This window comes from Tachyglossus aculeatus, chromosome X1 (genome assembly GCF_015852505.1).
Source record: "Tachyglossus aculeatus isolate mTacAcu1 chromosome X1, mTacAcu1.pri, whole genome shotgun sequence".
NCBI classification, from domain to species: Eukaryota; Metazoa; Chordata; class Mammalia; order Monotremata; family Tachyglossidae; genus Tachyglossus; species Tachyglossus aculeatus.
The window spans coordinates 15,412,762-15,436,886 of NC_052101.1; the positions used below are offsets into that span (position 1 = coordinate 15,412,762).

Consider the following 24,125-nt stretch of genomic DNA (forward strand, 5'->3'; position numbering starts at 1 on the left):
ATTGCTTGGTTTGACTACTCCCAGATCCAATTTTTGCTTCAAGCGTACAATAAAATGTTTGGTAATATCTGAGTGAATAAGTCATTATCCGAAGATATGATTTCGGAAGTAAAAGGGATGCCAGTTCATTCATTCATTCATCCAATCGTATTTATTGAGCGCTTACTGTGTGCAGAGCACTGGACTAAACGCTTGGGAAGTACAAATCTGCAACATATAGAGACGGTCCCTACCCAACAACGGGCTCACAGTAAATGCAGTAAAGAGCATTTTAATATTGACTCTGGGAAAGGCTGCATAAAACCAACCTCGTCAATGACTACGCGGAATACAACGTGTCAAAACTTTTCAGAAAACCAGTTTCCCGTTTTCAACACACTTGGACCAACAGCCAAAATTTACATTCATGAAATTGCTTGGTTTGACTACTCCCAGATCCAATTTTTGCTTCACGCGTACAATAAAATGTTTGGTAATATCTGAGTGAATAAGTCATTATCCGAAGATATGATTTTGGAAGTAAAAGGGATGCCAGTTCATTCATTCATTCATCCAATCGTATTTATTGAGTGCTTACTGTGTGCAGAGACTGGACTAAGCGCTTGGGAAGGACAAATCGGCAACATATAGAGATGGTCCCTACCCAACAACGGGCTCACAGTAAATGCGGTAAAGAGCATTTTAATATTGACTCTGGGAACGGCTGCATAAAACCAACCTCGTCAATGACTACGCGGAATACAACTTTTCAGAAAACCAGTTTCCCGTTTTCAACACGCTTGGACCAACAGCCAAAATTTACATTCATGAAATTGCTTGGTTTGACTCCTCCCAGATCCAATTTTTGCTTCAAGCGTACAATAAAATCTTCGTGATGCTTCTATTGGCTTCCCACCTAGGTACCTTTCCCCAGCAATATTTTTGAGCCGCTTGCCATCGACAGCGAGTGTTTTTATTTGATTTTAAAGCGTACCGCACCTGAACTTCAGGCGAAGTGCCATCCTGTGCCAAAGCCAGCAAAATACTGACGCTGGTCTTCAGGTGTTGTCCTGAACCTATTCCTCCAACGTAACGGTGAAGACAGCCAAGAGCCAGTGAATGACCTGTTCTCGATACAACATCTCGAGCGGATTTCAACCTAAAAAAGAGATTTTGCTGGGGATCAGCAAATGACTTTCCAATTGATAGTGGGCTTTTACAAGTTCGTTCCCTATTTCCCTAATGCAATGAAAAGCTAGAGATCAGACAGTTCATCAAAAGCTGACAGGTTAAGCATTTTAGCAGGATGAAATTTACGCTTTTATTTTTTGAAAAGAGGCAGCTTCCAACATAATTTTCTGACTCGAACTAGATCTCTCGATTAGATATCTTAGTTCCGTGAACACAATTAAATCGAACAAAAATCCCTCCGCTATTCTGCATATTAATCCACTTTGAAAAGCGGAGAACCTTAGTAATTTACTAAAACAGGACTCTAAAACCCCTTTTGTTTTCCTTCACATTGCTGCTGGGTAAAAGCAAAATCTCTTTAAAAAAAATAAAAGCTTATGTAACAATAAAACAATGGAATTTCATCTCAAGCCTGTCGTTTTCACCCTAAAAACTATCTTAAACATTTTTAACTCATAGGAAAAACCATACATCTTGACTTCACACAGAACGTGTTTTTAAATAATGGAGGCAAAATGGGGGCTTAATGATGGTATCTTTGAAGCACCTACTAATAAGATTCCAAGTAAACACAATAAGAATGATAATTTTGATATTTGTAAAGCACTATGTGCCAAGCACTGCACAAAATGCTGGGAAAGATACAAGCTTCTCAGGTTGGCCTCGCAGTCTAAGTAGGGGGGAGAACCAAATCCCCATTTTACAGATGAGGAAACTGAGGTACCAAAAAAAGTGACAATAATAATAATTACGGTATTTGTTAAGCGCTTACTATGTGTCAAGCACTGTTCTAAGCGCTGGGGTAGATACAGTAGGAACTGTAGATGAGGAACCTGAGGTACAGTAAGAAGTGACAATAATAATAATAATTATGGCATTTGTTAAGCGCTTATCACGTGCCAAGCACTGTTCTAAGCACTGGGGGAGATACCGGGTAATCAGGTTGTTCCACGTGGGGCTCATGGTCTTAATCCCCATTTTACAGATGAGGGAACTGAGGCAGAGAGAAGCTAAGTGACTTGCCCAAAGTCACACAGCTGACAAGCAGCGGAGCCAGGATTAGAACCCACAGCCTCTGACTCCCAAGGCCGCGCTCTTTCCACTAATAATGATAATAATAATAATGATGGCATTTGTTAAGCGCTTACTATGTGCCAAGCACTGTTCTAAGCGCTGCCACGCTGCTTGCCCAAGGTTCCACGGTAATCCCATGACTTCTAAATCCATGCTCTTTCACTATGCCATGCAGAATGGCTCACTGGAAACAGTACAGGCTTTGGAGTCAGAGGTCATGGGTTCAAATCCCGGCTCCGCCAACTGTCAGCTGTTTGACTTTGGGCAAGTCACTTCACTTCTCTGGGCCTCAGTTCCCTCATCTGTAAAATGGGGATTAAGACTGTGAGCCCCAAGTGGGACAACCTGATCACCTTGTAACCTCCCCAGCGCTTTGAACAGTGCTTTGCACATAGTAAGCGCTTAAAAAATACCATTATTATTATTATTGCTTCTCTACAAGATAATTCGATCAGGCAAAGACCTATCCCACACCGGGCTGGGCTCGCCGACTAAAAGGGAGAGGGAGCGGGTGTTTTCTCCTCTGAAAAATGGGGAGAAAATTGAGGCGCAAGAGGTTAAGTGACTTGTCCCAGAATACAGCCGAACGGGGAATGAGCTGGAACTAAATTCGGATCTCCTGAATCCCAGTCCTCTGTTCCGGCCTCAAGGCAAAATTTTCACCCTAGGGCGCTTCATCATCATCAATCGTATTTATTGAGCGCTTACTGTGTGCAGAGCACTGTACTAAGCGCTTGGGAAGTCCAAGTTGGCAACATATAGAGACAGTCCCTACCCAACAGTGGGCTCACAGTCTAAAAGGGGGAGACAGAGAACAAAACCAAACATACTAACAAAATAAAATAAATAGAATAGATACGTACAAGTAAAATAAATAGAGTAATAAATATGTACAAACATATATACATATATACAGGTGCAGTGGGGAAGGGAAGGAGGTAAGATGGAGGGGGATGGAAAGGGGGATGAGGGGGCGCTTCCAAATGAACAGCTACACAAACGATAAAGAAATACTAAAACTGATATTTTTTATTAAATCTGATTTGGTCCTGTAGAACCGCTACTAGATACAGGCAGTTGAATGCTGGCTGTCATTAGGGAAAAGTCAGCGCTTAGAACAGTGCTTTGCACATAGTAAGCGCTTAACAAATACCATTATCATCATCATCAAAAGTCAGTAGCCGGGGGCTAGGAGTAAGGAGAAGTAGCATGGCCTGGTGGATAGTGCCCAGGTCTGGGACTCACAGAAGGACCTGGGTTCTAATCATTCATTCAATCGTATTTATTGAGCGCTCACGGCGTGGCTCAGTGGAAAGAGCCCGGGCTTTAGAGTCAGAGGTCATGGGTTCAAATCCCAGCTCCGCCAACTGTCAGCTGTGTGGCTTTGGGCAAGTCACTTCTCTGTGCCTCAGTTCCTTCATCTGCAAAATGGGGATTAAGACTATGAGCCTCCCAGGGGACAGCCTGATCACCTTGTAACCTCCCCAGTGCTTAGAACAGTGCTTTGCACATAATAAGCGCCTAATAAATGCCATCATTATTATTATTATTACTAAGCGCTTGGGAAGTCTAAGTCGGCAACATATAGAGACGGTCCCTACCCAACAACGGGCTCACAGCCTAGAGGGGGGAGACACACAACAAAACAAAGTATGGAGACAGGTGTCAAAATAGAACAAATAGAATCCTTTCTCTGCTATGGACTCACATCTCTCTCCCCACCTCTACGCTATGCTAGGGAATGTGTCTGTTTATTGTTGCAGTCTATGCTCCCAAGCTCGTAGTACAGTGCTCTGCACACAGTAAGTAAGCGCTCAATAAATACAACTGAATGAATAAATGGGACCTTGGTCACTTCTCTTCTCTGAATTCAATTCCCTCAACTGTAAAATCAGAATTAAAACTGTGCACTCCATGTGGGACACGGACTGTGTCCAAGTTCATTAGCTTGTATAATAATAATAATAATGATGGCATTTATTAAGCGCTTACTATGTGCCAGGCACTGTTCTAAGCATTGGGGAGGTTACAAGGTGATCAGGTTGGGCTCCCAATCTTAATCCCCATTTTCCAGATAAGGTCACTGAGGCGCGGAGGAGTGAAGTGACTTGCCCAAAGTCACACAGCTGACAGTTGGCGGAGCCGGGGTTTGAACTCATGACTTCTGACTCCAAAGCCCGGGCTCTTTCCACTGAGCCACGCTGCTTGTATCTACCCTAGCACCTGGTACAGTGCCTGGCACACAATAAGTGCTTAACAAACACCGTAAAAAAGGACAAGTCTAAGTGAAGGTAAAAGAAAAAAATGGTAAGTAAAAGTGGAAAAAAAAGGTCAAGTCTAAGATTAGATATTAGGCATGAAACAGGGATTAAAACGAATTGGGAAAATTCGGGGGGAAAAAATCAAGGTACATGTGTTGTATTTCCATATACAACAAGAGCGGGATGATTCAATACTTTTTCATTCATTCAATCGTATTTATTGAGCGCTTACTGTGCGCGGAGCACTGTACTAAGCGCTTGGGAAGTCCAAGTCGGCAACATATAGGGACGGTCCCTACCCAACAACGGGCTCACAGTCTAGAACTTTCTGGTATTGTGCTCACTTCACAGACACAGGAGGTCAATGTTTAACTGGTCTCCCAGTTGGCAATATCTGTAAAGCACAAAAATTTTTTTGAAGAGTATTTTCTAGCAGAAAAATCCCAATGTGGGTTTAAATATGACTAGACCATCAGCAAGCGTTCAACCAAATGTTAGGTTTGGTCGCTTCGTTTAGAAAAACACAAAACTGCTACTACTGGCATATTTGTTATTGGGGAAATTCTTAGCAGTCCAATCGTCACCTTTACAGCTACGAGAAACCCGAGAGCTTACTTACTTGTCAAAACTATACTGAGCCATTCTAGCAATAAAAGTTGCTTCTCCCACCACCTGAGCCATCCGTCCAAGGGCTTCTCCTGCGGCACATCTTAAAATTGGGTTAGGGTTATCGAGGGCGCCCATAACCAGGGTCAGAGCAGACTTCCGCACTTCCTCCGGTCCTAAAGTGCTTTTGTTCTCAGCTAAACCCTACACAAATGAAAAGAGCCCCACTGAGTCACTCGACTCGAAATAATTACACTCTTCATTCTCTGCAACGGAGTTCGTCGAACTTCACCACTGAAACACATTATCTAAACCGTTCACACGGCATTTCATCGTTTGGGAAACTGGTAAACGACTGTGCTGAAGGGCAAAAAACCCAGCAATTTTTAAAATTCTTCTCAAAGGAAATGTTAATTATGACGTGTTCCTATTAAGCACTTTGGATTGAACAACTCGGATGAGGAAGTACGACTGCCTTACGAAACTCTTAATTATAGATCCACAAAATTTAGCTATATTACCCATACTATCTGTTATTGATATCCCTCGGAAGCAAGATTACCTTTAAGGCGCTAAGCACTGCAGTGAAAATGTTAAGTTGCACGGCCTGTTGACGAACACCCTTAGCCTGCTTGACACACTCCGCAAAGTGATCCAACATTTGCAATCTGAAATAGGAAACGACAAGGTTGTCATGTAAAATATGTTTTCTCAGGAAACATGTTCATCAAACAGATGTTGTGAAGGATTTTGCAGGGCGGAAGAAAACCTCAGGCCAAGGCTGGGTTTCCTGGGACATTTTAGCCTACAGCTGACTCCTGCATTCGGACTGTAGATGACCTCTCAAGCCCAGATTTCTGCCTCCTGAAACTAGCACAGTGCTTGGCATATTGTGGGTTTTGAAGACACACTTGATGTGGAAAATTATAATAAGCCAACATTAAATTGAACACAGAGAAGTCTGGGGGGGGACACGGTACTGAAAGGGGAAACAGAGAAGCTATCAGGACTTCTAGTATTCACCTCGTCACCTACATAAGGGACTGTCAAGAAAAAGATTACCTAAAAGGAGCCTGCATTTAATTAGACTTTACTGATCTTTATGTACTAAACCAATGTTTATACAGGGATTTCTTATGTAACGAAGCACTTGATATTCACTCCACCCTCACAGCACTGATGCACATACCTGTAACACATTTATTTATATTTAATGTCTGTCTTCCCGTCCAGCCTGTAAGGTCATTGCGGGCAGGGAACATGCCTACCATCTCGGTTGTATTGTCCTCTTCCAAGTGCTTAGTACAGTGCTCTGCACACGATAAGCACTCGATAAATACCACTGATTGACAGGTATTAAAACGGTTATTTTACTTAATAGTAACACGCGTCGAGTTGTCAAAGATAGCAATACAAGCATTTATGCTTGTATGGTACAAAACAGAACATTTTACAATGATATTTGAGAAATCGGAGAAATGAATGGCTCCGAGTTTGGTGCTGTATAGAAAGATAACGCTCTGGAACTTGCAATCTGTTGATAATTCTCCAGGACGAGACACTCATGACACTCTAACACAGCTGACAGCCCAAGTGTGAAGCTATAAACAAGTTCCATCTAAAAGAATGAGTAGGAAAAAAGAGAAAGCGGGGAAGAAAAGGTTCAAAAACATGAAAGAAAACCTACCCATTCTAGGGATACATTCTCATTCATTCTCTCAGTGTCAACAAGCCCCATTTAGCAACTTGCTTTCTGGATATTAAACACTATACAGTTATTCTCAAATACTTAATGCACCGTTCCCTCAAGAAGCAGGCAGGGAAAACTTAACGACAGCACCCGTACAACCACTATAAATGTTCCTGATTTCACAAGACATAGCTCACAAATGTGAACTATGAACTGGGCACTGTTTGCGCCCAGCCAAATACTGAAAATTGTGAAGAGCTGGAATTCCATTTATGAGTTTTTGATATTAATTTTAAAACAGTCCCCTTAATAGAGGTCGCTCGATTAATTTGTTGGAAGAGTTGCCTTCACTGGGTTGCAAGTCAATTAAAGTCAGGTCCCAGAGCAAACGACTCTCAACCTGAATCTGATCATCACCGTCACCAATCGTATTTATTGAGCGCTTACTATGTACAGAGCACTGTACTAAGTGCTTGGGAAGTACAAATTGGCAACATATAGAGACAGTCCCTACCCAACAGTGGGCTCACAGTCTAAAAGGGGGGAGACAGGGAACAAAACCACACATACTAACAAAATAAACTTGCAAACGATCCGAAAGGATATAAATCTGCAAAGTTGCCTAGTATGATTTTTAAAAATACAAACGGATGAGCCGGATCGCCTAACTGCGGACTCTTTGACGCTTTATCTATTGGGGCCCTGTCACTTGTACTAACCTATGTTTATAGGAGACATGAGGAAACACAACACCAAAAAGAGCCACGGAGGCGTCGATGACGGACACTCCCAGGGGCAGAGGCCCGGGCACGGCTTCGCCCGCGGGGATGCGCAGATAAATGGAAGACGGGTCGTGTTCCAAAGCGCCGCTTCCGGACGCGCTGTTCGGCTGCAGCTACAAAATAACACACTGCGAAATCATTTTTCAAAATACGATTTCACGTGTACCCACTTAAACATTTTCACGCATATAGGCACTTATTTATTTCCACCTTGGAGGAGGAGGAGGAAGCCAGTTATATAATTTAAAAAAACAAAATTGATAAACAATAGCTGTGTTACGGGATTAAAGTGAAAGGTGTTTACCAAGAACTAACTCTTTTTCACTTCAACTGCTTCATGCTCTCAACTAATGTTCACTTGGCCTTTCTCCTTTAAACAATAGTTGTATTACGGGATTAAAGTGAAAGATGTTTACCAAGAACTAACTCTTTTTCACTTCACTTGCTTCATGCTCTCAACTAATGTTCACTTGGCCTTTCTCCTTTAAACAATAGTTGTATTACGGGATTAAAGTGAAAGATGTTTACCAAGAACTAACTCTTTTTCACTTCACTTGCTTCGTGCTCTCAACTAATGTTCACTTGGCCTTTCTCCTTTAAACAGTAGTCGTATTATGGGATTAAAGTGAAAGACGTTTACAAAGAACTAACTCTTTTTCACTTCATTTTCTTCATGCTCTCAACTAATGCTCACTTGGCCTTTCTCCTTTTGGAGAAGCACTGTGGCTTAGTAGAAAGAGCCCGGGCTTGGGAGTCAGAAGTCATGGGTTCTAATCCCCGCTCCGACACTTATCAGCCGAGAGACTTTGGGCAAGTCTCTTCACTTCTCTGTGCCTCAGTTACCTCATCTGGAAAATGGGGATTAAGACTGTGAGCCCCACGTGGACAACCTGATGACCTTGTATCTACCCCAGCGTTTAGAACGGTGCTTGGCACATAGTAAGCGCTTACCAAATACCATCATTATTATTATTATTATTTATTATTATTATTATTATTATTTGAAATCACAAGGTTCAGATGGGACTTTTTATTACCATTTACTACCATTACCATTATTATGAGAAGCACCGTGGCTTAGTGGAAAGAGCACAGACTCGGGAGTCAGAGGTCATGGGTTCTAATCCCGACCCCGCCAATGATTAGCTGTGTGACTCTGGGCAAGTCACTGGACTTCTCTGTGCCTCAGTTACCTCATCTGTAAAATGGGGATTAAGACTGTGTGCCCCTCATGGGACAACCTGATTACCTTGTATCTACCTCAGCGCTTAGAACAGTGCTCGGCAGATAGTAAGCACTGAACAAATGCCATTATTATTATTATTTGAAATCACAAGGTTCAAATGGGACTTTTTGCCCCAGAGTATGTTAGCATAAAAAAAGAATCAGCTGTCAGGCTCAAGAACTTCCAGCAGTTGCCCATCCACCTCTGCATCAAACAGAAATGCCCCGCCACCAGCTTTAAATTAGAATAATAATAATAATAATGGCATTTGTTAAGCGCTTACTATGTGCAGAGCACTCTTCTAAGTGCTGGGGGGGATACAAGGTGATCAAGTTGTCCCACGTGGGGCTCACAGTCTTCATCCCCATTTTACAGATGAGGTGACTAAGGCTCCGAGAAGTTAAGTGACTTGCCCAAGGTCACACAGCAGACATGTGGCGGAGTCGGGATTCGAACCCATGACCTCTGACTCCAAAGCCCGTGCTCGTTCCACTGAGCCACGCTGCTTCTTTAAAGCATTCAATCAACTTGTCCCGTCCTACGTTACCTCACTGCTCTACTACTACAGCCCAGCCCGCACACTTCAGTCCTCTAGTGAAGCGGAGTGGCTCGGTGGAAAGAACGCGGTCATGGGTTCAAATCCCGGCTCCGCCAATTGTCAGCTGTGTGACTATGGGCAAGTCACTTCACCTCTCTGGGCCTCAGTGACCTCATCTGGAAAATGGGGATGAAGACTGTGAGCCCCCCGTGGGACAACCTCATCACCTTGTCCCCTCCCCAGTGCTTAGAACGGTGCTTTGTATATAGTAAGCGCTTAATAAATGCCATTATTATTATTATTATTATTACTAGTGCCATACTGCACACTGTGCCAGATCTCACCTATCTCACTGCCAACTCCTTTCCCACATAATAATGATGGTATTTGTTAAGCTATCACTATGTGCTAGGCACTGCTCTGGCCGAAACTCCCTCACCCTACATATACGCCAGAGCACCACACTTCCCACCAGCCAAGCCTCCAGAAATTCAGCGTATATTTAAAAGAACCCTCACAGCCTACTATCCACCTGTCCAAGCCCTTATCTGCCTTCATACCCACCAAGATGATGATGATGGCATTTATTAGGCACTTACTATGTGCCAAGCACCATTCTAAGCGCTGGGGAGGTTACAAAGTGATCAGGTTGTCCCACGTGGGGCTCACGGCCTTAATCCTCATTTTCCAGATGAGGGAACTGAAGCCCAGAGAAGTGAAGTGACTTGCCCAAAGTCACCCAGCTGACAAGGGGCGGAGCCGGGATTTGAAGATGATAAACCAACGCCAGGATTAATCATCATCATCATCAATTGTATTTATTGAGCGCTTACTATGTGCAGAGCACTGTACTAAGCGCTTGGGAAGTACAAATTGGCAACACATAGAGACAGTCCCTACCCAACAGTGGGCTCACTTCCAAGAGGTAATAATGAAATTCCCTAAAATCACTCCAGGAGACTTTGTCATTCTTTTCTTTTGGCACTTCATTACCCTTCAGCTTCCCCCCGTGGACTGCAAGGTCACTGTGGGCAGAGATGGTACCTACCAACTCTGTTTTACCTATATTTTCCCAAGTGCTTAGTACAGGGCTCTGCGTACAGTAAGAACTCAATAAGTACCGGGGACTGACTGACTCAGGAATGTGTACCTGATCTTCAATTGATTTATGATCAGTTTCCTGGAGCCAGGAACCAAGGAGGACGCTGTCGTCATAATGGCAGAGAGATCTAAGGAGGGATGTAGTTGTGTTGGCAGAGTTGTCGGTCAAAGTAAATTCTGCCACCAGCTCTCGAAGAAGCGCATTAAAAGACCCTAGAAAACAGAACCGAAATACACGGAACCAAACAAATTCGGGTCACGGAACAAGTTAACAGGAAAACTATTCTAAAGGACTACTTCATTTCTATTCAGTGACATGGATCCTTTACATTTTAAAGAACTAATTTCCTGAATGAGATATTTCATCCACATTTGGATGACGATGTCATCTTAGTAAGTCAGGAGGACTGATTATGTAAGTGCTTTGAATCGACTTGAACTCACAAGAGCAGAAGAGGTTTCTGACCACATTTCTAGTCCTATACTTTTACTATTATTCCTTAAAATGTGCAGGACACTAATCAGAAAATAACCTTAAAATCTGTTGTGCTAGAGATAAGACCCAGTAATACCATTATATTGAACCCCATTCACCCCAGGCTGGAGGAAAATATGAACTATTGTAAAGCAATGAAGTGAAACGGTACTTGGGTTTACTGACATCCTCTGTGGCCACTATATTCCACGATAATGGCTCACTGTTCAAATCAGGCAAAATTAGGATTTTAGAAGATACTTTGCAAACTAACAGAAAGAAATCATAATATGTTTTAGTCTTTGGAACCCACCCGATTTGGCTTTGTCTTTTCATACCCACAAAGTACATTATTTGTTACTCATTCCCTTCACCCTAAAACACTTTCAGGAGGGTATAGAAAGGCTGTTGAGCCTTAAAAAACTAAAATTTCATGTTAAGGAAATCTCATTAAATGCTGAATATTGATTTACCTTCGTAAGTCTTGGGAGGTAACAAAGCCAAAATGTCATAAAGCCGTAAACGGACCATTGCAGCGCTGGCTTTCAGATGTGCTCCATGGGCTTTGATTACAGTTGGAATGCTAAAGTTCCAAAAGAGAGTTAGGTACAGTTTACCACTCAGATTTTTTCCCCCATCGCGAGCAGAAATTTGCAATTTTGGTAGGTGCTAAAAGTACCCTGAATAGTTTTATAATCAGATTTCTAGCTAGGTCACCACAATACCATTCTGGAAATGGCTGGTAATGCTGTTTCTTTTCACACTTCTTCTAATCGTCTACATAAAAATATAAGAAATGTTACAGAGCAGTAGATCAAGGAACAATATTCCGTCTCCAAAGGTGGCAATAAATGTTGTTTGCTTTGGCCCTCCAGCATAAAACGTGATAGTTAGGAACCCTGCCCCTAACAATCCAAAATGATTCTAATACCCCCAAACGTTTCCTCCTAATCACCCCTCATATTTTATGACTTCCTTTTAAAACTAATGACACACTTTTGGTCCACAACCCAGAAGGGGTTGCGATGTATGTACGGAGAAGATTATTCGCTTCGAAAAATTGATCAGTTACTTACTGTGACATCATAGTCATGGCGCATTCTATGGGTGTCATCAATTTTCTAATCACATCTTCTGTTAGGAGCTCAGGGCAATGAGCGACAAAACTCCTCATGGCTAAATTAAACAAAGAAATAAGTTAGCTGGAGTACCAGCAGGCCCGAATTAGCATTTTAACAATTAAAAGGGGTCGTGGGATAAAAAAAAAACAACAACGGATAGTACACCGGCTTCTGAAAGATCGATTCTTTACGATCCTTACCACAGAGCGCTCCAGCCCGACCTTCCAATGTTACTTGCCAGGTAAAAGAGTCTCCTCGGGCTTTCTCGGCTTCCAGCTCCTTTAAGGAACGAGGAAAGACATTTCGCCACAATAACAGCATCTTGGGCAGATGATAACGAACAACTGAAGGACCTAACCGAAAAAAAGATCGCTCATTCAGTCACTCAGTGGTATTTATTGAGCGCTTGCTGTGGGCAGGGCACTGCATTAAGCGCTTGGGAAAGGACTCAAGAGAAATACTTAGAGAAGCAGCGTGGCTCAGTGGAAAGAGCTCGGGCTTTGGAGTCAGAGGTCATGGGTCAATTGTCAGCTGTGTGACTTTGGGCAAGCTGCTTCACTTCTCTGGGCCTCAGTTTCCTCATCTGTAAAATGGGGATGAAGACTGTGAGCCCCACGTGGGACAACCTGATCAACTTGTAACCTCCGCAGTGCTTAGAACACATAGTAAGCGCTTAATAAAGGCCATCATTATTATTATTACTCCTTCCCATCCCTGCAGCACTTTTGTAGATATCTTTCATTTATTTATTTATTTGCTTATTTATTTATATTAATGGCCCTCTAGACCATGGGCTCGCTGTGGGGCAGGAATGTGTCTATTGTTATATTGCACTCTCCCAAGTGCTCGGTACAGTGCTTTGAACACAGTAAGTGCTCAATAAACACAGATGAATGAATGAATAAATGCATTGTAACAATTAACAGACACAATCCCTGCCCATGACATACTATGCAACTAAAATCATCACTAAAATTGAACCAAGAACCGAGAAAATGAACCACAGCATCTTTCACAGCTTTGTTACAATACTAATAAGAGTTTTGCAACTTAATACAACCAAAAGCCACTGACGCTAAATTTCTTAGTTTGAAATAAAGCAACCGGGGTATCTGGAATCCCTTCTAGACTGTGAGCCCGTTGTTGGGTAGGGACCGTCTCTATATGTTGCCCATCTGTACTTCCCATGCGCTTAGTACAGTGCTCTGCACACAGTAAGCGCTCAATGAATACGATTGATTGAATAAATGAATGAATGGAAAGCGGTATATTAGTAAAGCAACCGGGGTATCTGGAATCCCTTCTAGACTGTGAGCCCGTTGTTGGGTAGGGACCGTCTCTATATGTTGCCCATCTGTACTTCCCATGCGCTTAGTACAGTGCTCCGCACACAGTAAACGCTCAATAAATATGACTGATTGAATAAATGAATGAATGGAAAGTGGTATATTAGTCAACTGGCATCCTCTCAAACAATTTGTTTAATTACATCATCCCCGTCATTTTCATTTTCCTTTAAGGTGTCACAATTATAATCTTCTAAAGGAGATACGTTTCACTTCTAAAATGTTAACCCCAGAGCTCCAATCCGCTGCAGATTTCAAAATAGTGCTTTCCCCCCTTTCTAAAATGAAAATCCTAACCACCTAAGAAACACCATACAGGTTAAGATACAGTGCAATCAATACTCAGCACAATGAAGCAATCAAAGCACGTATTATTCAAGCAACACGATTTCAACAGCAAAAAAAAAAAAAAAAAAAAAGAAAAGAAATTGAGTTAGACAGCACCCTGGTTTTTTGGTCTTAAATCTTGAGCTCGAGGAAAAAGGAGGTGCAGAAAGACAGGAGGAAACATTTTATGGTAAACAGTTAAACAAAGGGTCAGAAAATACTGCATGTCGGCTGAAAAGCTGCTACTTATTGAGCCCCAAGTGGGACAGAGACTGAGTCCAATCTAATTACCTCAAATCCACCCCAGTGCTTGACACATAGTAAGCACTTAAAAGCAGCGTGGCTCAGTGGGAAGAGCCCAGGCTTTGGAGTCAGAGGTCATGGGTTCAAATCCCGGCTTCGCCACTTGTCAGCTGTGTGACTTTGGACAAGTCACTTAACTCCTCTGTGCCTCAGTTACCTCATCTGGAAAATGGGGATTAAGTCTGGGAGCCCCACGTGGGACAACTTGATTACCTCGCTTAGAACAGTCCCTTCTAGACTGTGAGCCCACTGTTGGGTAGGGACTGTCTCTATATGTTGCCAACTTGTACTTCCCAAGCGCTTAGTACAGTGCTCTGCACACAGTAAGCGCTCAATAAATACGATTGACTGATTGATTCAGTGCTTAGAACAGTGCTTTGCACATAGTAAGCGCTTAATAAATGCCATTATTATTAGAACAGTGCTTTGCACACAGTAAGCACTTAATAAATGCCATCATTATTATTAAGCACTTAGTACAGTGCTCTGCACACAGTAAGCACTCAATAAATACGACAGTGAATGAACAATAACTTGCAGACAACTAGCAGGAAAGACGAGACTGGTGCACTGCTCTCAAGAAGGGAGTGGCTCTCGGAGCCAAATCAATCACTCCGTTAATCATTTATCGAGCGCTTACTGTGTGCAGAGCACTGTACTAAGCGCTTGAGAGCGTACAATGCCACAGAGATGGTAGACACCTTCCCTGCCCCCAAAGAAGTAGTTTCACAAAGCACAAGAAGCAGCGTGGCTCAGTGGAAAGAGCCCGGGCTTTGGAGTCAGAGGTCATGGGTTCAAACCACGGCTCCGCCAATTGTCAGCTGGGTGACTTTGGGCAAGTCACTTCACTTCTCTGTGCCTCAGTTCCCTCATCCGTAAAAATGAGGATTAAGACTGTGAGGCCCCCCGTGGGACAACGTGATCACCTTGTAACCTCCCCAGCGTTTAGAACAGTGCTTTGCACACAGTAAGCGCTTAATAAATGCCATCATCATCATCACAAGAGACACAGAGGGAAGAGAGGAAGCAGTGCCCACATGGCTCAGTGGAAAGAACCCGGCCTTGGGAGTCAGAGGTCGTGGGTTCTAATCCTGGCTCCGTCACTTGTCATTTGGGTGACTCTGGGCAAGACACTTCACTTCTTTGTGCCTCAGTTAACTCATCTGTAAAATGGGGATTAAGACTGAGAGCCCCACATGGGACAACCCGATTACCTTGTATCTCTCCCAGTGGTTAGTACATAGAAAGCGCTTCAGAGATATCACAAAAAAATAAATTAAAAAAAAAGCACACCAAGAGGCTACCTTTTTCTGTGCAAAATGAGGCCGGACCTCTGAGTCCTGCACAGACTTTTTCGGCTACAATGACACACAGGTGAATTTCACCATTAGTGGTGTCTTCTTCAAATACGAAGGACAATTCGATACACACAGTTAAGTAATGGGGTCCCTATCCCGGACATCATCATCATCATCATCAATCGTATTTATTGAGCGCTTACTATGTGCAGAGCACTGTACTAAGCGCTTGGGAAATACAAATTGGCAACATATAGAGACAGTCCCTACTCAACAGTGGGCTCACAGTCTAAAAGGGGGGAGACAGAGAACAAAACCAAACATACTAACAAAATAAATTTGCAAACGATCTGAAAGGATATAAATCTGCAAAGTTGCCTAGTACGATTTTTAAAAATACAAACGGATGAGCCGGATCGCCTAACTGCGGACTCTTTGACGCTTTATCTACCGGAGCCCTGTCACTTGTACTAACCTATGTTTATAGGAGACATGAGGAAACACTACACCAAAAAGAGCCACGGACATGATGACAAAACCTTTCTCACTGAAGAAAAGTTATCCTGAATAGAGGGCTGATTACTTCCACAATTTTTCCCCAACGCCCCACCTCTGAGCTCCAAATGTGGATTAAATTTTCTTTCAGGATTTTGTGACCCAGGAAGAATGAAAAATACTCTACCTAAAGTCATAAGTGCACCAAGTAAAAGCCAGCCAGCTTGAGTGCGCTGTAAGGAGAGCCTGCTATTCTGAGCAGCGGTTCGCAAAAGGTCTTCAGCGATGCTGACCACCATCTGCAAGGAAAATTGGGATTTAGAACGTTTCAATCCACTAACGGCTTTAATAAAGACTTATCTGATTTACAAGCTTTCAAATGAACAAAGTCAAGAGTATGTTCTGACAGAGGAAGCGTGGTTTAGTGGAGTTAGAGTTGAGCCATACTCCTCCCCTCCCCATGCCCCCCACAACCTCCTTCCCCTCCCCACAGCACTTGTATATATTTATACATATTTATTACTCTATTTATTTTACTTGTACATATTTACTACTCTATTTTATTAATGATGTGCATATAGCTATAATTCTATTTATTTTGACAGTTTTGACACCCGTCTACATGTCTTGTTTTGTCGTCCGTCTCCCCCTTCTAGACCGTGAGCCCGTTGTTGTGTAGGGACCATCTCTATATGTTGCCAACTTGTCCTTCCCAAGCGCTTAGCCCAGTGCTCTGCACACAGTAAGCGCTCAATAAATATGATTGAATGAATGCTTGAAAACCCTGTGTTCCCCTACTGACTGTGTAGTGTCTCTAAATTTGTTACCTCATCAAGAAAACGGATAGACCGCCTGCCACCAGTTTCCTCACAAGGGCTACACTCACACGAACAGGCAAATTGGAAGAAAGGCATTAAATCAGATCACTGTGTTGGGCCTCACCCGCAAGAGTTATCTACAAAAATTGTAGCGAAACTCGTCATTGATTGCAATTTCATCACGAATCAGTTACCTACAAAAATTTTTAGCTCATCGAGTCATCGATTTCAATTTCATAAATCAGATCACTGTGTTGGGCCTCACCCGCAAGAGTTATCTACAAAAATTGTAGCGAAACTCGTCATCGATTGCAATTTCATCACGAATCAGTGACCTACAAAAATTTTTAGCTCATCGAGTCATCGATTTCAATTTCACCCAGTACTATTTATTGACCTGAAATGTAATGCTAAATGCAGACTGAGGCCCCCCAACTGTGAATTTTGAACGTATTTCTGAAAACTTCAAATATTAGCTTGGTAAAAACAACCTGGAAATAAGCCAATTGCTTCTGTGCAAATTATATTTCTCTCTATTATAAAGAGCTGAATTCAACAAAACCAAGCGCCAGCCCAATTGGCCGCGTTCCTCCTTATTATGAAGCAATTTAGTTGTGGTTTTCAATATCATTTCGTCAAAGCGGTCTCCACCACCACAGTCCCTAAGAACATGTCATGCCTGCAGTGGGTGCTCACTAAATTTTGTTTCATGAAAACATCACCGTTTATGATTTTTTAACTTGTAGCTCCTCACCTTTCCTTTGGCATGGGGAATACCCAATGGACACTGATGAACGCCTCCCAGTAAAGCAGCCATTGCAAAACTGTATCCACTAACAGCTTCGGGGGAAGTCTTCAGGTTGTTCAGTCTTTCTGCACATCTGTCGAGAAACGGCGTCAACTGGAAAGGCAAAGCCACGGCTACACAGCGCAAGCACCACGCGGCCGCCAATCGGGCCGCCATACTCGGGTGAAGCAGCACGGAAGTTACCGTCTCCAACAGCCCTAGCGAAAAGATGAACGCAAACACTCAATTTGCCTGTAAAGGAGGCAGGGCTTTCAACCAAATTACAATACTGAACAACAACGACATATGTATATATATTTGTACATATTTATTACTCTATTTATTTATTTATTTTACCTGTACATATTTATTCTATTTATTTTATTTTGTTAGTATGTTTTGTTTTGTTGTCTGTCTCCCCCTTCTAGACTGTGAGCCCGCTGTTGGGTAGGGACTGTCTCTATATGTTGCCAACTTGTACTTCCCAAGCGCTTAGTACAGTGCTCTGCACATAGTAAGCGCTCAATAAATACGATTGATGATGATGATGATGATGATGAGCGCTTAATAAATACAATTGAATGAATGAATGAATGACAACGACAAAAAACCCACATCAGAACCATTTAATGGCTTTGGAACTGGACCAAGAATGGACTACATTTTTCATTAACAACTTAATGAAAATCTTGACCATAAGATTAGCAACGTGGTTCAGTGGAAAGAGTGGCTTGGGAGTCAATAAAGTGGCATTTATTAAGCGCTTACTATGTGCAAAGCACAGCTGTAAGCGCTGAAATAAGGATGGCATTTATTAAGCGCTTACTATGTGCAAAGCACTGTTCTCAGTGCTGAAATAATGATGGCTTTTGTTAAGTGCTTACACTGTCCTACGTGCTGGGGGGGATACAAGGTCATCAGGTTGTCCCACATGGGACTCACAATCTTAATCCCCATTTTACAGATGAGGTAACTGAGGCCCAGAGAAGTTAAGTAACTTTACCAAAGTCACACGGGAGACAAGTGGCGGAGCCGGGATTAGAACCCATAACCTCTGACTCCCAAGCCCGGGCTCTTTCCACTGAGCCACGCTGCTTGTGACTTAACTTCTCTGTGCCCCAGTTACCTCACCTGTAAAATGGGGATTACGACTGTGAGCCCCACGTGGGGCAACCTGATTACCTTGTATGTACCCCAGCGCTTAGAATAGTGCTGGGCACATAGTAAGCGCTTAACAAATACCATCGTTATTATTATTATTTCATGCTTGAAATACTGAACAGAAGGCTAAATTATAAAGAAAATTGAACTTAAGGCTATGGAAAGTTTTCATTCAACCATCCCGGGATGAAAAGAATATGATACAATACTAATATATTCCTAAATTCCCAATTATTCAAGGATGATGGTGAGGGTTTTGTCTTCAAAAACACCACCACTGATGCTTTGTTTAAACTGCGAAAATAATAATAATAATAACGGCATTTATTAAGCGCTTACTATGTGCAAAGCACTGTTCTAAGCGCTGGGGAGGTTACAAGGTGATCAGGTTGCCCCACGAGGGGCTCACAGTCTTCATCCCCATTTTCCAGATGAGGGAGCTAAGGCCCAGAGAAGTGAAGTGACTTGCCCAAAGTCACACAGCTGACAAGTGGTGGAGCTGGGATTTGAACCCCTGACCTCTGACTCCAATGCCTGGGCTCTTTCCACTGAGCCACGCTGCTTCTCTATTATTCTTATTATTCTTATTATTACTCTTATTCTTATTATTCAAAAATAATAGCCGCATTGTGTCAGCAGACTTTAAGATACGGTTTTCACCACCATTTTCGGTGTACTATATCATCATCAATCGTATTTATTGAGCGCTTGCTATGTGCAGAGCACTGTACTAAGTGCTTGGGAAGTACAAATTGGCAACATCTAGAGACAGTCCCTACCCAACAGTGGGCTCACAGTCTAAAAGGGGGAGACAGAGAACAAAACCAAGCATACTAACAAAATAAAATAAAAAGAATAGATATGTACAAGTAAAATAAATAAATAAATAAATAGAGTAATAAATGTGTACAAACATATATATGTACAAACATATATACATAAATATATACATATATACAGGTGCTGTGGGGAAGGGAAATGTATATGTAAATGTATATGTACATTTAGGGATGACAGCACTGATAGCCGCTTAGGAGGACAAGTTCAAAATCTACTTATAGCTGTGGTCGGCTCTTAGCTGTCAGTTCCCAGTGATGGTAAGGTGACAAATCAATCAATCGTATTTATTGAGCGCTTACTATGTGCAGAGCACTGTACTAAGCGCTTGGGAAGTACAAATTGGCAACACATAGAGACAGTCCCTACCCAACAGTGGGCTCACAGTCTAAAAGGGGGACAAACACAAATACAGTGACAAATACTGTATTTCACAATTTTTCCCCAATGTATGGCCATTACTATGGCCATAGTAATACAATGGCCATACAATTTACTGCACAAGAACGTTCTGAATTGAGTTGCTGACAGGTAAATACTGCATATATACAAAGTGTAATTTTTTAGTTATGTAAAATTCTAGCTCCGATTCATCCTATTTGAAGCTGCTAACATAATCTGAAGACGTATGTCTTGGCCGTAACGGCACTGCATACCTATAGATGCCTCCTGAATAAGAGGAGATGCTGTAGCATTCAGGCTCTGCACGAGGCTACCGAGTTCCTGGAGTGCACACACCATGACATGCTGGCTTGCCGCTATTTCTGCTGCTCCAGATTTGTTTTCACTGCTGGTATCATTAACGACTATTTCTATGTGGGGAAAGGAAAAATAAAAAAAAACATGTTAAGTGAATGAATTCAATTTTGGTTATACATTTTTCTCAGTGTCTTCGTGTTCAAACTGAACTCTGACTGCTTGAAACTAAAAGACGCTACGTACACGTTCTGGCTAGAAAACGACTAGGGAAATGGAGAACAACCTTCCAGCACACAAACCTGTTCGAACGGCTCCCGAAATTTCACGATGAAACGCCTATCCGGGCAGATGGATAACGTCGAAAAAGGAGTCCCTAATTCCCCCACACAGCTCTATCCAAAATGCACAGTGAAAGCATGAATTACAGGAAAACTGCTTAGCGTTGAAAGTTTGAATTGATCGCCAAAGCTTCGGGTCAATTTATCAAGCCCTTCCCATACATCTGATGATAGGATCATCTTTCGTTCACAAATCAAATTTCAATTTTGAAATTTCAAATTTCGGTAGATTTTGGTCAATTTTTCTACAACTCCGCACCTCCCGAGGCTGAATTTACCGACAATATCTAATACAACCGCGAAGAATAAAAATAATTTTAATAAAATAACCAAAAATAGTACAGAAAACATGCAAATCTTCAAATACTGCATTTCGGCTTCCTTAACGTATTATTAAAACTCTAAAGGGACTATTTGAGAATCTCAATCCAGAGCGTTTAATGAGAATTGAAAACCAAAAGGCTCCAGGGTCAAATAAGAAATAGCCAAAGTTGAATAAATGATTGAGAGGACGCCCAACTGGTCAAAAAAAAAATAGACAGTGCGCTCTTGTCAAATTTGCATTTTTAAATGAGAGAATAAAAATCCTTACCCACAGCTTTCATTTGTTTTCCAATGGCTTGGCAGATTTCTTTAGCTGCTGCAATCTGGGCCTTCTCCCCGAGCAAGCTGCCCACAGTTGCTCTAAGGATGAAGGAGACGCATCTTCGAGAGTATACGGCCTCCACGTGTGTTTGGGTTGCCCGGGGGTGAGAAACCAGATCAAGGACATGAGACAAGAACGTAGCAAAGTTTCGCTCCAGCCACTGCCCGCCCAGCGTCGTAACAAACACCACATACGCCTGTGCGTAGAAAAAGACATATTTCAGTTTGGCCAGGACACAGGCAAACTCGTTTGAATCACAGAATGGCAAAATTCAGAGAATACCTTCCAAGGCCTGTTCCTCAGTTTTGGGTGGGGAGGGGATGCAGTTTATGTTTTATAGTATTTGTTAAGCAGCACGGCCTAATGGAAAGAGCCTGGGCTTGGGAGTCAGAGGTCACGGGTTCTAATTCCAGCTCCGTCACCTGTCAGCTGTGTGACTTTGGGCAAGTCGCTTCACTTCTCTGTGTCTCAGTTCCCTCATCTGTAAAATGGGGGTGAAGACTGTGAGCCCCACGTGGGGCAACCTGATTACTTTGTATCTACCCCAGCACTTGGAACATTCATTCAATCGTATTTATTGAGCGCTTACTGGGTGCAGAGCACTGTACTAAGCGCTTAACAGTGCTTGGCACATCAGTGCTTAGAACAGTGTTCAGCGCATACAGTAAGCACTTAACAAATACCATCGTTATTAGTATTAACTTTGCCTCAGTTACTTCATCTGTAAAATGGAGATGAAGACTGTGAGCCCCACTTGGGACAACCCGATTACCTTCTATCTACTCCAGTGCTTGGAACAGTGCTTAGCACGTAGTTAATGCCATAATTATTACTATTATTATTATTATTATCATCTGTCGAGCACTGCTCTAAGCGCTAAGGGAGGTACAAGTTAAGGCCTAAGTTAACAGCAGGAAGCCAATCAATGGCGACTGTTAAATGGATTTCAGGAACAATAATAATAATGATAGCATTTATTAAGCGCTTACTATGTCCAAAGCACTGTTATAATCCCACATTTTTCTGTGCCAGTTTTAAACAATCTTCTAAAACTTCCAAGACATTTACTGTAATGTGAACTCTGTGCCTCTCAATATGCTAAGTACAATAATAATTAGAGCCAAAATTAATGAAAAGTTTGTATGCACTGCCTTTCAGGTAGCATGCCTGCAAAAGAACCAATATTTATCGCTGTTGTAGCACGCTCATTAGTTTTGTATAATGTATATAGTTTCAGTACGGTTTTCTACCTTTGTCACATGGTTTTCTAGCTTTGCCACAAGAAAAAAAAGGCATTAATCTATTCACTTTTCCTAATTAAACATCCTTGAAAACCCCCGTATACTTTCCATCACTTAGCCACTGCTTATAATCACCTTCACACACATGGAACAAAGCAGTTTTCAGATAACAGTGACAAACCTGTGTAACTCCAACTCTCACTTCCCGATTGACAGATCCTCCGACTTTTAACATTTCACCACCGCTCTTTAAAAATCCAGATCCGCCACGGAGAAATCCCGTGGCCATGAGTTCCAGGACTTCTTCTAGGGTAGCTCGCTTCACATTCTGACGCATTACTTTGTGAGAAAAAACATAATTATTTTTTTGCATATGTTTCAGAAAGATTAAGAGATATACTTTTAATCATTTAGGTAATTTGGGGAAATTATCTACTGATTCAAAACATGTAGCAAGGAAATGCAGATGTATCTACAACCATTCGTTCAGTCAATCGTATTTACCGAGCTTACTGTGTGCAGGGCATCGTGTGTACTTTCCAAGCGCTTAGTCCAGTGCTCTGCACACAGTAAGCGCTCAATAAATACGACTGAATGAATGAATGAATGAACTGGAGTTTTCTGAGGAGTTGGGTGACATGTCCTGAACGTTTCTGTGGGAAAAGACGCGGGCAGCAGAGTGAAGTATGGACTGGGGTGGGGAGAGACAGGGGGCTGGGAGGTCAGCAGGGAAGCTGATGCATTAACTAAATTAAATATTACTCTATTTATTACTCTATTTATTTATTTATTTATTACTCTATTTATTTATTTATTTATTTTATTTGTACATATCTATTCTATTTATTTTATTTTGTTAGTATGTTTGGTTTTGTTCTCTGTCTCCCCCTTTTAGACTGTGAGCCCACTGTTGGGTAGGGACTGTCTCTATATGTTGCCAATTTGTACTTCCCAAGCGCTTAGTACAGTGCTCTGCACATAGTAAGCGCTCAATAAATACGATTGATGATGATGATGATGATGATGATTAACTAACCCGGGTGGGAAAGAATGAACGATTGCATTTAAATGGTATCAGTTTGGATGGAGAGGGAAGGGCGGATTTTCGCGATGTCGTGAAGGTGGGCCAACAGGATTTAGTGATGGGCTGAAAATGTGGGTTGAATAACAGAGAGGAGTCAAGGAAACATCCTGCCCTTCTCTAGCCTCTTCCCCTTCAGGCCGACATGAGGCCTGGAAAAGATTACAAATGCCCGACAGAACTACATTTTGATTCTGAAAGGAGTACCTGCGGCTTGTTTTGGCATCAGTGCCGTGGCCATGACGGTTCCTAGCAGTTTTGACACTGCAACTCGAACGCCATAATTTGAGCTTTCTAAAGCCTTAAAACAGAGTGTTGCTACATTTTCCAACTCAGCTGTCCACATAAATACGGCTTCATTCTGTAATTCTAGCAGACACTGGGTAGGAGGAACACAAGCAAAAAAAAGTAAATTATAAACCCAATTCTTGAAATGTCACATTTCTCCACATTTAAATGATCGCTCTAATTCTTTTCCAAATGGCAATAGCCAGTTCCACTTCTCTGGAGAGCGAAGCTACGTAGTATCTAGGTTTGAGCGCTCTGAATCTGTTTAGAGGACTCGGCCTGGGGGTTTAATTCCCCCAGAACCTAACTCCTCCTTATTCATTCATTCAACCGCATTTATTGAGCACCTGCTGTGTGCTGAGCACTGTACTAAGCGTTTGGGAGAGTACAATACAACAATAAACAGACACATTCCCT

General features: G+C 42.2%; 1 protein-coding gene across 2 annotated transcripts in view; it reads right to left on the reverse strand.

Moving 5' to 3' along the window:
• Nucleotides 1–24,125, reverse strand: part of HEATR5B (HEAT repeat containing 5B) — a 108,748-nt gene that overhangs the window by 67,396 nt on the left and 17,227 nt on the right. For both annotated transcript variants that reach the window (XM_038772110.1, XM_038772109.1), the window contains exons 6-19: nucleotides 23,628–23,799; nucleotides 22,521–22,678; nucleotides 21,045–21,294; nucleotides 20,072–20,227; nucleotides 17,385–17,635; nucleotides 16,000–16,111; nucleotides 12,244–12,396; nucleotides 11,999–12,098; nucleotides 11,396–11,505; nucleotides 10,497–10,660; nucleotides 7,521–7,696; nucleotides 5,674–5,779; nucleotides 5,125–5,315; nucleotides 979–1,138 (exon numbers count right to left, since the gene is read on the reverse strand). In XM_038772110.1, the coding sequence (XP_038628038.1) occupies nucleotides 979–1,138; nucleotides 5,125–5,315; nucleotides 5,674–5,779; nucleotides 7,521–7,696; nucleotides 10,497–10,660; nucleotides 11,396–11,505; nucleotides 11,999–12,098; nucleotides 12,244–12,396; nucleotides 16,000–16,111; nucleotides 17,385–17,635; nucleotides 20,072–20,227; nucleotides 21,045–21,294; nucleotides 22,521–22,678; nucleotides 23,628–23,799 (2,259 nt within the window). The remainder of the gene's footprint in view (nucleotides 1–978; nucleotides 1,139–5,124; nucleotides 5,316–5,673; nucleotides 5,780–7,520; nucleotides 7,697–10,496; nucleotides 10,661–11,395; nucleotides 11,506–11,998; nucleotides 12,099–12,243; nucleotides 12,397–15,999; nucleotides 16,112–17,384; nucleotides 17,636–20,071; nucleotides 20,228–21,044; nucleotides 21,295–22,520; nucleotides 22,679–23,627; nucleotides 23,800–24,125) is intronic.